Source organism: Rana temporaria, chromosome 1 (assembly GCF_905171775.1).
Source record: "Rana temporaria chromosome 1, aRanTem1.1, whole genome shotgun sequence".
Taxonomy (NCBI): Eukaryota; Metazoa; Chordata; class Amphibia; order Anura; family Ranidae; genus Rana; species Rana temporaria.
The window spans coordinates 141,137,212-141,150,590 of NC_053489.1; the positions used below are offsets into that span (position 1 = coordinate 141,137,212).

General features: G+C 46.5%; 1 protein-coding gene across 3 annotated transcripts in view; it reads left to right on the top strand.

Annotated features, from left to right (window-relative positions):
- Nucleotides 1–13,379, top strand: part of YTHDC2 (YTH domain containing 2) — a 315,708-nt gene that overhangs the window by 204,788 nt on the left and 97,541 nt on the right. For all 3 annotated transcript variants that reach the window (XM_040343611.1, XM_040343620.1, XM_040343628.1), the window contains 3 exons: nt 178–450; nt 5,399–5,525; nt 6,584–6,789. In XM_040343611.1, the coding sequence (XP_040199545.1) occupies nt 178–450; nt 5,399–5,525; nt 6,584–6,789 (606 nt within the window). The remainder of the gene's footprint in view (nt 1–177; nt 451–5,398; nt 5,526–6,583; nt 6,790–13,379) is intronic.

Below are 13,379 nucleotides of genomic sequence, written 5' to 3' on the forward strand. Positions count from 1 at the left end.
CTGGTTTTTGGGAACACAAAAATTGACCTTCAAATGTATTGTAGAACATTAGTACATGTTGGATAAAAGGCTATATAATATTTTTATATCGACTTTATGAATTCAGAATTCTGTCTGCATAATTAAACTATATGATTTTGTTTTGAATTTACTGATTGTGTTGCTTTTGTTCTTAAGACAATTGATGCAATGGACACATGGGAAGACTTGACAGAACTTGGATATCATTTGGCTGATTTGCCAGTAGAACCTCACCTTGGCAAAATGGTGCTGTGTGCTGTGGTGCTGAAGTGCTTAGACCCCATCCTTACTATTGCCTGCACTTTAGCGTATCGAGATCCATTTGTCTTACCAGCGCAGGCTGCGCAGAAACGTGCTGCTATGCTGTGCCGAAAACGATATACAGCAGACACATTCAGTGATCATATGGCTTTACTCAGGGCTTTTCAGGTATGGTTATTCTCCAGAACATAGGATGAATGAAAATGATTCATTGACTCACATTAACTTTATTTTGGGTTCCATATAGATGTGTTGGGAAACTTTTTAATGCTTGGATAGTAGTTTTAATGTCTTCTGGCTGATCAGTCACTCACACTTCTGATTAATACTTTGTGTTATACACACAAATGGAATTTGCACTGTTGTATGTCCTGAGGTCGAGGTGAAATTATATAAGGGGTCAAATGGTTCATAATAGGGTTAATCCAGTTGAATGACAATTCAGTTCCATTCTGTAATGCATGCCAAGAATGAATCCCTTCTTGTTTGATATAGACATAGGGCCAGATTCACGTAGCCCGGGCGCAGCGTAACGTAACCGATTTAGGTTACACCGCCGCAAATTTTCTGTCTAAGTGCCCGATCCACAAAGCACTTACCTGGAAATTTGCGGCGGTGTATCCTAAATCCGTCCGGCGCAAGGCGGGCCAATGCTAATGGGGCGGATACCATTTAAATTAGGCGCGCTCCCACGCCGGACGTACTGCGCATGCTCCCGACGCAAATTTCCCGACGTGCCGCCGTTTTGTGAATCGCAACGTGAAAAAAAGACTTGCGCCGGGAATTTTTTTTTCAAAAAAAATTAAAAAGCGACGCGGGAAAGACGGGTATACTTTTACATGGTGGAGTAATTTTCCACTTTGTAAAAGGTGCCCTATCTTTGCGACGGCAAACTAACACTTGCGGCGACGTAACGACGGGAAAAAGTTTTGTGGATCGCCGTAACTGCTAATTTGCATACCCGACGCTTGTTTATGACGCGAACTCCCCCCAGCGGCGGCCGCAGTACTGCATCCTAAGATCCGACAGTGTAAAACTATTACACCTGTCGGATCTTAGGGATATCTATGCGTAACTGATTCTATGAATCAGTCGCATAGATAGAAACAGGGATACGACGGCGCATCAGCAGATACGCCGTCATATCCCTTTTGTGAATCTGGCCCATAGAGTATATTATTGGATAAAATCAAGATGGTGTTGCGCTCCAATAGCATAGAATGGTGTAATTGGTAAAAATGTATGAATAACCAACATAGTATAATTGATAAATGAATGTGCAAATAGACTGACTGAAAGATAAAAACCGCTATAAATGCTAAGATAAGGTGCATCCAAAGGTGTACTGAATGAATGTGCAAACAGTGCAGCTAAGGTGACGCAGGATGGTGTTATGCTCTAATCCAGTGTTTCTCAACCTTACTAGTGCCGTGACCCCTTGATAAAATTTCCCAAGTTGTGGGGACCCCTAAAAGTAAAATTATTTTCGTAGCGTGGGTTGTCAGCACCCAAGGCAAGTAATTTGCGCCATTAACCCACAGACATTTATTGCTCCCCGAGTCCCTTCCACTCCGCATTTTAGGATGTACCACTCTCTCTCTCTCTTTGTTCTTCTTTCTTTCCCTTTTACCTCTCACTATCCTAATTTTTTATTTATTTTTTTCCTCCCATCCCTCTCTCTAGCCGTCTTTCTTGTTCTTTCTCATTATTTCTGTCCCTTTTTCTTTGTTACTCCCTCTTTTCCTCTCTTTCATGTATTCTCTATTTTTATTCCTTCTCTTTACTCCTTGTTGAGGGGGGGGGTGGGGGATGTAAAGAGTAGCAGTGCTGAGGGGAGTTCTGATCAGCCAAATTAGGTGTTCTTGATCAAGGTCATCGGCTGATCTGAGAACTGTAGTGGGGACTTTTAATGGCAAATATAATCACAGGCAGTGTTACTCACTGTGTCTCTGGCTTCGTGATGTCTCGCAGCAGTGACCTCTATGCTAAACTCAGGGGATATGGTCTCCTTCAGTCCCTCCCACTTCACATTCCTCACCAGTTAGCTGATCTTTAGTCTCCGCCCCCATCATCCATGCTGTGAACTGGGCAGCTCCGAATAGGCTGAGTGGGCGGCCGCGGGCTCCAGGAACAGCTGGGTGGCCGTGAAAAGGCTGGAAGGAACAGCCCAGGATTTGGTGACCCCTGGCAAATCGTAATTCGACCCCCAAGGGGGTCCCGACCCCCAGGTTGAGAACCACTGCTCTAATCAAAATGAATGACTGAACATAACTGATATACAACAATGATGGATGAATAAAACAGTGAACTGAATAAGAGTGCAAATACATACAAATAGGTGACTGTATAATGTAAGTAAAAGCACATCATATGAATAGTGGATGGAACCGCAAGATTGTCCATTTGTTACAAAGTGTAAATGGTGCAACTGCGACTCAGTCCAAGAGGTGAAGAAATTGCAAGGTGCAAGTAGAGTTCTGGGTGCAGAAATAGAATCGCAGCATAAAGATATGTGCAGTCGCAGAGGAAATCGCAGGATGGTGTTATTCTCCCATCAACATGAATGACTGAACATAACTGATATACACCAATCATGGATGATGCAACTGCGACTCAGTCTAAGAGGTAATACAATTTAATGAAAAGAAATTGCAAAGTGCGAGTGAAGTGCTGGGTGCTAAATGACATCAGCAGGGGGCAAGGTGACTTGTTGGTGAATCTTCAGTGTATGGTGACACTTGAAGGTGTGCTAGCAAATTACCTTACAGCTGAAAGGTAAGCAGCTTTCAATAAAACCAATAGATTCACTCGGGGGTAGAGGGGATAACTTCTATCCGTCCTTCCAGTGGTGTGGCGCCTAGGGGGTTAAGGCTTCCTTCCAGGCTGGGTGGTCAGCAAGGTAAGACAGCTCCAAAGTGTGTCACCAGGCAGGGTAGAGAAAACATAGAGGAAGCTCTCTAGTGTAATATGTTTTAACCTCTTGACCACCGCCCCATGTCCAAAAGACGTCCTGTTTTTAAAGAGGCATATCTCGGTAACGGCAGCAGCTGCTGCCACAACCGAGGTATCCATCTTTTCAGTGGGCGGTGGTGTACACGATAACGGCGGTCTCCGCAAGATCGCCGTTATCGGTGGCGGGAGAGGGCTCCCGCCGCTCTCCCGCGCCCTCTGCCGCTTACCGAAGCCGTCGGTAGCGGTGGAGGCGATCGGGACTGTTCGGCAAGTGACTGGGGTTGCGAGTGAAGGAAAAATTTCCTTCACCCGTCCCCATAGCTCTGCTGGGCGGAAGTGACGTCAAAACGTCAGTCCCGGCTAGCCTCTTAAAGCAACATTTTTTTTTTGTCATTTAAAAAAAAGTACAGTTTCAATTTTTTTTTTTTTCTTTTTTTGCATTTAAGTCTAAATATGAGATCTGAGGTCTTTTTGACCCCAGATCTTATATTTAAGAGGACCTGTCATGCTTTTTTCTATTACAAGGGATGTTTACATTCCTTGTAATAGGAATAAAAGTGATCAATTTTTTTTTTATTTTTTTATTTCAGTGTAAAAAATTATTAACTAAATAAAAATTAAATAAGAAAACCCCAAAAAAATTTTTTAAAGCGCCCCGTCCCGACGAGCTCGCGCACAGAAGCGAACGCATACGCGAGTAGCGCCCGCATATGAAAACGGTGTTCAAACCACACAAGTGAGGTATCGCCGCGATCGTTAGAGCGAGAGCAATAATTTTAGCCCTAGACCTCCTCTGTAACTCAAAAAAATGCAACCTGTAGAATTTTTTAAACGTCGCCTATCGAGATTTTTAAGGGTAAAAGTTTGACGTCATGCCACGAGCGGGCGCAATTTTTAAGCATGACATGTTGGGTATCATTTTACTCAGCGTAACATTAGCTTGCACAATATGTAAAAAAATTGGGCCAAATTTATTGTTGTCTTATTTTTTAATTCAAAAAAGTGATTTTTTTTCCAAAAAAAGTGCGCTTGTAAGACCGCTGCGCAAATACGGTGTGACAAAAAGTATTGCAATGACTGCCATTTTATTCTCTAGGGTGTTAGAAAAAAATATATATAATGTTTGGGGGTGTTAAGTAATTTTCTAGCAAAAAAAACTGTTTTAGTCTCGGAAACACCGAATCTGAAAAACAAGCCCGGTGGGAAAGAGGTTAAACACTCAGCGGTTTATTCAAACATTTAACACACGGAGTACTCACATTTAGAACAGTAATGCAGTGTATCTCAGAAACGAGCAGCGAGCTCACACTGTGCAAACGTCACTTCCGGTGTCCTAGTGTCTGATGTGTATCGTCACTGTCACATGACTTCATCGGAGTCAGCACTCTACTTGCACCTTGCAATTTCTTCCCCTTTTGGATTGAGTCGCTGTTGCACCATTTACACTTTGTAACAAATAGACAAACTTGCGGTTCCATCCGACATTCATATGATGTGATTTTACTTACATTATACAGTCACCTATTTGCACTCTTATTCAGTCCACTGTTTTATTCATCCATCATTGTATATCAGTTATGTCCAGTCATTCATTTTGACTAGAACATAACACCATCCTGCGATTTCCTCTGCGACCTGCATATACTATTATATTTACGTTGTGTTTTTTTTTATGCACCTGAGTCACCTGAATCTGCACTGTTTGCACATTAATTCAGTACACCTTTGGATGCACTTTATCTTAGCATTTATAGCGGTTTTTATCTTTGTCAGTCTATTTGTATATTTGCACATTCATTTATCAATTATACTATTTTGGTTATTTATACATTTTTACCAATTACACCATTCTATGCTATTGGAGTGCAACACCATCTCTTGATTTTTTTCCATGCCTCACTGTGGGTAGTGGTTGGCCCATACGGTAGTTGCCGCACCTTTACCCTTTGCACACATCGTTTTCCACTGTAGCACAGGAATAAACTACCCATATTATTATTATACAGGATTTATATAGTGCCAAAAGTTTGCACAGCACTTTGCAACATGAGGGCACACAGTACAGTTACAATACAATTCAATACAGAATAAATCAGAGGGCCCTGCTCATTAGAGCTTACAATCTAAGAGTATATAATATCTACTGTATATGCATATCTTGCAGGCATGGCAGAAAGCACGTAGTGATGGGTGGGAACGAGCCTTCTGTGAGAAGAATTACCTGTCTCAGGCTACCATGGAAATTATTATTGGAATGAGAACGCAGTTGCTGGGGCAGCTCAGGGCTTCAGGTGAGTGTCAGACAATACAAAGTAAACGACGGTACACCTCCTGCGAATGAGTATGGTGGGCTAACAAAATCTTCCTACACATCCGTATCTTGGCTGTAGATATACGTGCAACACACCTTGCTGCCCTCTCAGGTTTGGGGGGGGGGGGGGGTGTTTGTGTGTGTCAAAAACAGTGGTAAAACCACTAAGAGGGCGCTCCAACCTAGCCAATAACCATTGTAACGGTCAGAGGTTAATGCCGTTTACGATATTCCATTCCACCAACCCACGACAGCTTATCGACACTCCACAATCCAGCAGACGAACACGAGGAGCCCAATACACATTTTTAGTCAGACTTTCTGGCACCGATATAATCCACATGAGCTAATTGGCTACAGCTGACAAGTCAGACATCAAGACTCCAGCTTTTCACACCTGCTATACAATACACATTTCATCAATAGAACTTTCACACAATACAGTGTTAATTAGCATCACACAATGAAAAGGTCTTTAGAAGCCAGGCTAGGGTTAGTTTACATGACAGTAGCAGACTTAATTACCACCTTAACAGTCTACGTTCCACATTGAATGAGTCACTCTCCTATTGACCCGTTGGGTACAGAATCAACAACCTGTAATTAGTTCTTTGCAGACATTCTTGAATATATTGTGGATTATCATTACTGTGCCATCTCATGTAATCCAAGATATCAGTTCTCAGTCATCATATGCCCCTAGTGGACATAGAATGACCCTAGACACAAGAGTCATTGGTGAAGCTGAAACAGGAGTACCCCACACCCTTCAAGAGCCTCTGGGTCCCACGAGCCATATTGTCACCACCATTTATTTGTAAACAATGAAACAGACAAAACTTATCAGGGTAATGTTTATAATGTCCAATCTGCGTGCTCATAAGGCTTGGGAGGACATCAATTAGATCCAACTGGCTTAGGCGTTCCGAGGGATTTACCCTCTTCCTCAGAGCCAAAATATATTTGTTAGTCAATAAATGCAAGTTGGGAGATTAGTCTTACCTTGTTTGTCATTTTAATGAGTGTGCTTCTGTGCAGGTTTTGTCAGAGCTCGTGGAGGAGGAGACATCAGAGATGTAAATACAAACTCAGAGAACTGGGCAGTGGTAAAGGCTGCTCTAGTGGCTGGGATGTACCCAAACCTAATACACGTGGACAGAGAGAATATGATGCTCACGGGATCCAAGGAAAAACGTGTACGTCTCCACCCTACTTCAGTTCTTAGTCAGCCACAGTATAAAAAGGTAAACTTTTTCATGGAAATGGGCAGTTTTCTTAAACAGTTATACTTTCGGTGTACTACAAATATACCATGTTACACATCCAGGTACACTGGCCCTTTGCTTTTAAGACTAAATTCAAGGTGAACCGTTCAAGATTAAATACATTTAAGAGAATTGTTTTACCTGCCAAAAGATTTGTATTTCTGTCCATCCACTTCTTACATTCACACAGCTCTGCTACACAGCACAGCCGCCAAAATGTATGTAATTTCTTTTCCCAACAAACAGAGCTTTCTTTTGGTGCTATTTGATTACCTCCTCAGGTTTTTATTTTCTCTTTCGTTCATGGACTGACACAGCCTTAATCTTGACAAAGTGGGTATTGGCCTTCATTTAGGAGTGACTAGGCAGAAACTTATAGAAAGTGTTAAACACATCACACACCATACAGTATCGCCCAGGGGGCGGTCCCTCTGGGTATAACCCCTCTTTCTGCATCTCGCAGATAATTTTTTTCTGCTTAGCAAAGGAGAAGACGTGGCTATCTTCGGGCCCATAGGCCTGGATATTTATTTCAAATTGAATTTTATTTTATTTTTTTGGTTGTTCCTCTGATCCAGTGTTGCTCAATTCCAGTCCTCAGGCCCCCCCAACAGGTCAGGTTTTCAGGATTTCCCTCAGATGAAAAGGCTGTGGTGATTACTAAGGCAGTGAAACTGATCAAATCACCTGTGCAAAATAATGGAAATCCTGAAAACCTGACCTGTTGGGGGGGGCCTGAGGACTGGAATTGAGAAACACTGCTCTGATCCAAGATCACCTGCCGATTGGGTGACAGGCTGGATCCAAGATCCTTGTAGTCCCCCCAGTTTCAGCCATCGAGCGTGTGCCGACCGTAGCAATGCGCTGGGTCGTCCACGAACATGCCCGTCGCTCTATTGCTGGCCGGTGAGCTACACACGTCAGGGCACGCATATGACCGGTCTACAGGGCCGAGTCGCATCGGCCGGGCCGACAGTCACCTCCGTTACCATGCAGAAGATGGTCTGTCTGGGATGCTTCCAGCAATATCCACGCAGGAAGGGTAAGTAGTAATCCCCTGCTTCAGCAGGAGGACATAGCTGGACATTCCCGGGGAGGTTGAGTAGGGCGTTCCATCCTTTCCTCCCTCCCTTCCCTCCTCCCTGGGCTCTCTGAGCTAGGCTGGCTGCTGGGGGTTCACCTGGGGGGGGGGGGGCTCCACCTGTGAGAGAACTGTGCTGTATGTCCGCTTACAATGCTAGTGAGCTGCCATGAAAAAGTTTGCTTACCTGTGTATTCCCCCTCCACGCTGTCGGCTATTTTGGCGGCGTCTGGCGCCTGCTTGCACCTATCTACTGCTCAGCGGCCATTTTTTTGTGGTCCACGCTGTGTTTGGCCTTTATCGCTTGGCGCCCATGTTTTTGTGGTTCCTGCCGCTCTGCCATTTTCTTGTGGTTCACGCTGTATTTGTCCACTCGGTCGCTCGATGGCCATGTTTTTGTGGTCCCTGTCGCTTGGCGGCCATGTTCTTGTGGCCCGCTGCGTTTTTGGCCTCTATCTACCGTTTTCTCACGGTCCACGCCATATCACATTTAAACAGTGCAAGCTTGCAGATTCATGCTGCGGAGCAGTCAGACAGCTGATAAGGAGAAGCAGCGGACGGCAGCCATACGGGACCCCTCGTCTCTGTCGCAACTAAAAGAGTGGGTGGTTTTACCTTGCCTTGGAGTCCCTGTGGGTGTCGGGTGCGTGGGTCAGCATGGCGTCAGAAGCAGACGCTTTTTCCCCTGAAACACCTGAGCTAGCAATTGATGCCCCTGCACCCGATGTGTCGGACGCTATGTCGGCGATCCTAGATGCCTTTGTTGCCAAGGTGGAAGCGGCGCGTGGGAATACGGTGGGGGGTAAAAAAGCGTCCCCTCCCCCCGCCATCTTCTGGGGACAACTCAGATGCGGAGCCTGGTCCAGCTACGGCTCATGACCCTGGCTCTGATGTATCTCAGGATGCAGACCAAGATCGGCCGGACAGCAAGGATGAATCCGGATTCGTCACAGTGCGTGAAAAGCCTCTGGTAGGTTATCTTATTGCCGCAGTGCCAGATACTCTAAAAATAGAGGAGTTTGCGGAAGCAACAGAGGGCGTCGGTCCCTTTTGGGTTCTGTAACCCAAACCGCACTGCTAAGTTGTTTCCTTGTGTGTCTTATCTAGACAAACTTTTATACAAGTAGTGGGACAAACCACAGAAGGCTCTTTGTGTCCCTAAAAATTTACCCTCTTGAGGAGAGTTTCATGAAATAATGGACCTTCTCCTCAATAGAGGACCCTCCTGTGTCCAGATTAAACAAGGTAACCACGATTCCGGTGGAAGGGGCTCCTGCTTTCAAGGACCCTGTGGACAAGAATGCTTATGCGGTCACCCGCAACCTATACACGGTGGTGTGCTCGGCTGTTTGCTCAATAATGGTTGGGGCCCTGGTGTCTGACACTCATGGGGCAAAGATGCTGCTCAATGGGTTAAAGGCACGTCAGGCTCCCTCAAACAAGGTAGCTCTGGCCGACCAGTTGGTACAAGGCCTAAAATTCATTTGTGAGTCAGCCCTGGACACTATTCCTCTGCTGGCCAGAGCCTCAAGCTATGTGGTGGTGTTACGCTGTCTACTTTGGCTGAAGTGTTGGTGTTGGTCGGCAGACCAATCTTCCAAGAAGGTCCTGATGGATTTGCCCTTTAAGGGCGACAGACTTTTTGGACCATCCCTGGAGGACATTATTAAAGATGCCACAGGGGGTAAGAGTACGCTGCTCCCACAATCCAAAAAGGGTAAGGAGCCATGCCGTAGGCAAAGGCCCTCCTTCACCGCACACAAGCGTTTTTTCCGTCCGCCTAGCGCGGCAAGTAAATGATTCCAAGCCAACAAAGCGCCTGCTGAGGGATAGAAGCGTCCCTGGTTTCGCAAGCCCAACAAGCCTGCGAACAAATCCACGTCCGCGTGAAGGTTTTCCCCCACCCATCTATCGGGTGGGGGGACGTCTTCGCGAATTTGCGACCCGTTGGACATCGCAGATCTCCGACCGGTGGGTTTGCAAAGTAGTTTCTTCAGGGTACAAGATATTTTCTCTCTTGCCCACCAAACAGATTTTTGCCCTCCAGCCGACTCGTCGGGGAGCCCTCTATGGGGCGGTTCAGGACCTGCTGAGATGCGGAGTAATCATTCTGGAACGATATCAGGGGTTTTATTCAAACCTGTTCGTAGTACCAAAGAAGGAGGGCGTTCGTCCAATCCTGGATCTCGGGCCCTTGTGAAGGTACAAGGATTCCGGATGGAGTCTGTTTGCTCTGTTGTCCCTGCCCTCCATCCGGGGGATTTTCTGGTATCCTTGGACATCAGGGACGCATACTTGCATGTCCCCATATGCACCAAGCATCAGAGATGTCTGCGATTTGCGGTCGGGGAAGACCACTACCAATTTGTGGCTCTCCCCTTTGGCCTGTCACGGCACCAAGGTGTTTTCCCCAATTCTGGCCCTACTAAGACAGCGTGGCATCGCTATCGTGGGCTATTTGGACGATCTTCTGAGGGCCACTTCAAGCTCAGAATTAGAGGTGAGCGTGTTTATAACCTGTCCGATCCTCTGATAATTTGGTTGGGTGCTGAACACCAAGAAGTCAGTATTGGTGTCGACTCAACACCTAGTGTATCTGGGGTTGATTCTGGACTCCTCAGAGACAAAAGTTTTATTTTTCTCCCTATGGAAAGGTTGCAGACTCTTCGGGCTGCGGTGCGGCAGTTGACATCCCAAAGATAGTTGTCGCTCCGCTTTTGCATGCGAGTCCTGGGCCTCATGGTAGCTTCCTTCAAGGCAGTACCGTATGCTCAATTTCACACTCGAGTGTTGCAGAAGGAAATTCGATCCAGATGGGACAAGTACCCAATCGTCCCTGGATTGTCAAATCCGGGTGAGCCACCTAGTCAGGACCTCCCGAGTTTGGTGGCTGACATCACCGGCACTTCTGTCCGGAAAGTCGTTCCTTCCTTTGCACTGGATGGTGGTCATGACAGACGACAGCCTTACCTGTTGTAGGGGGGGGGGGGAGTCCGGGGGGGGGTTCAGTCGACCCAGGGTTGCCGGACTCCGGAGGAATCCCAGTTTCCGATCATTGTCCTGGAACTCCAGGCAATCAGGCTGTGCCTTTCCACATGGTCTCAGGGGCGTCCTCCAGTCAGGATCCAGTCGGACAACGCCACGGCGGTGGTGTATGTCAACCACCAAGGAGGAACAAGAAGCTCGGCTGCAGCATCGGAGGTCGCTCACATCCTAAGGTGGGCAGAAAGGAGCGTACTAGCCCTGTCGGCCGTATACATTCCGGGCGTGGAAAACTGTCAGGCAGACTACCTGAGTTGCCAGGGGCTGGACCAAGGAGAATGATCTCTGCACCCGGATGTGTTTCAGCTCCTTTGCCAAAGATGGGGCACGCCAGTCGTAGATCTCCTGGCGTCTTGGCTCAATCGGGAAGGTATTGAGGTTTGTGGCCAGGTCAAGAGACCCAGGGGCAGATGCGACAGATGCGTTGGTGGCACCGTGGAGTCAGTACTGGCTAATCTATGCCTTCCCTCCCCTGAAGCTCCTTCCTCATCTGCTTCGCAGAGTGGAGGCAGAGGGGATCCCAATGATCCTAATTGCTCCAGACTGGACTCGGCGTCCTTGGTACGCCGATCTAGTGCGTCTAGTAGCAGACGTCCCATGGCGTCTACCACTTAGGACCTGCTGTCGCAAGTTCCCATATTTCGTCCTGCTTTACAGTCGCTGGCTTTAACGGCATGGCTATTAAAAGCCAGGTGCTAAGAGACTGGGGCCTGTCGGATTTAGTGATTTCTACCATGAGGAGGGCTTGGAAGCTATCCTCTAGGAAGATTTCCCATCGCACTTGGAAGACCTACATATCCATTTGTTAGGAAATGAGGTGGAATCCGCATACTTATTTGGTTTCCAGAGTCCTGCTGTTCCTACAGCGGGGTAGACCAAAAGCTTGCCTTAAGTAAGGGGGCAGACTATTTTTTCAACAACACCTGGTGGCTCACTCGCTGGTGAGTACGTTTGTACAGGGGGTTCGGCATGTGGCCCCTCCCGGTTCGTCCTCCACTACCTCCGTGGGACTTAAATCTGGTCCTCTCGGTGCTTCAGAAACCACCGTTTGAGAACATTAGGGAAATTCCCTTGTTGACACTTTCTCAGAAAGTGGTCTTTTTGGTGGCTGTTACGTCAGTTAGACGGGTTTCTGAGTTGGCGGCCTTGTCATGCAAGGCCCCTTATCTTCCACAAGAATAAGGTGGTAATGTGTCCGCAGCCTTCCTTTCTTCCTAAGGTTGTTTTGGCCTGCCATCTTAATAAAGACATTGTACTTCCATCTTTGTGTCCTCGTCCGTCGCATCCTAAGGAGGGAGCGTTGCATTCCTTGGACGTTGTCCAAGCTCTGAAAGTATACTTGTCCGCTACTGCTCCGTTCCGGAGGTCAGACTCGCTGTTTGTTTCGGTGGCTGGCCCTGAGAAGGGCCTGGTGGTCTCATCGGCCACCATCTTGAGGCGCCCCCCCTTTCCTGTCACAGCGCATTCGACCAGGGCAATAGGTGCCTCTTGGGCTATCTGACATCAAGCGTCTGTTTCCCAGTTGTGTAAGACGGCGACCTGGTCTCCCGTTCACAATTTAACTAAATTTTACAAGGTTGATGCGAGTGCATCTTCGGATGCTTCTTTTGGCCGCAAAGTTTTGCAGGTGGCTGTTTAGAGCTGCAACTCCTCAAGTTAAGGAGCTCTGTTTTGTTTTGGGGTGAAGTTTATTTTTATGCTGTTCCCACCCCTTGTTTTTGACACTGCTTTGGGATGTCCCACTTTGTCAAGATTAAGGCTGTGTCCGTCCATGAATGAGAGAGAAAATATGATTTTTGTACTCACCATAAAATCCTTTCTTCTGAGTTCATGGACGGACACATCACCCACCCCTCCTTTTTATGTTTGTACTGCTTTTTGAAGAACTGATCTGCGAGATGCAAAGAGAGGGATTATACCCAGAGGGACCGTCCCATGGGCGGTACTGTATGGTGTGTGATGTGTTTAACACCTTCTATAAGTTTCTGCCTAGTCACTCCTGAATGAAGGCTAAATTCCCACTTTGTCAAGATTAAGGCTGTGTTCGTCCATGAACTCAGAGAAAAGGATTTTACGGTGAGTACAAAAATCCTATTTTATGTGCTATATACAAAAAAAGACTGTCATTTTTTAGGAAACAGTGGTACCCAATGCATGTGCATGAGCGCCAGCACAGGGATTTGTGTGTGTATAAACGCACAAATCCCTGTGCCGTCAGTGGAGAGAAGCCATATAGTTTGTTCCTACTAAGTAGGAAAAACGATATGTCTCCTCTCCTTGTCAATCCTATCCCCATACATTTAGAACACACTGAGGGAACACACATTTAACCCCTTCCCTGCCAGTGACATTTACACAGGAATCGTTGCATTTTTATAGTACTGATCGCTGTATAAATGCCAAATGGTCCCAAAAAAGTGTAAGTCTCTGATCTGACCGTTGCGAT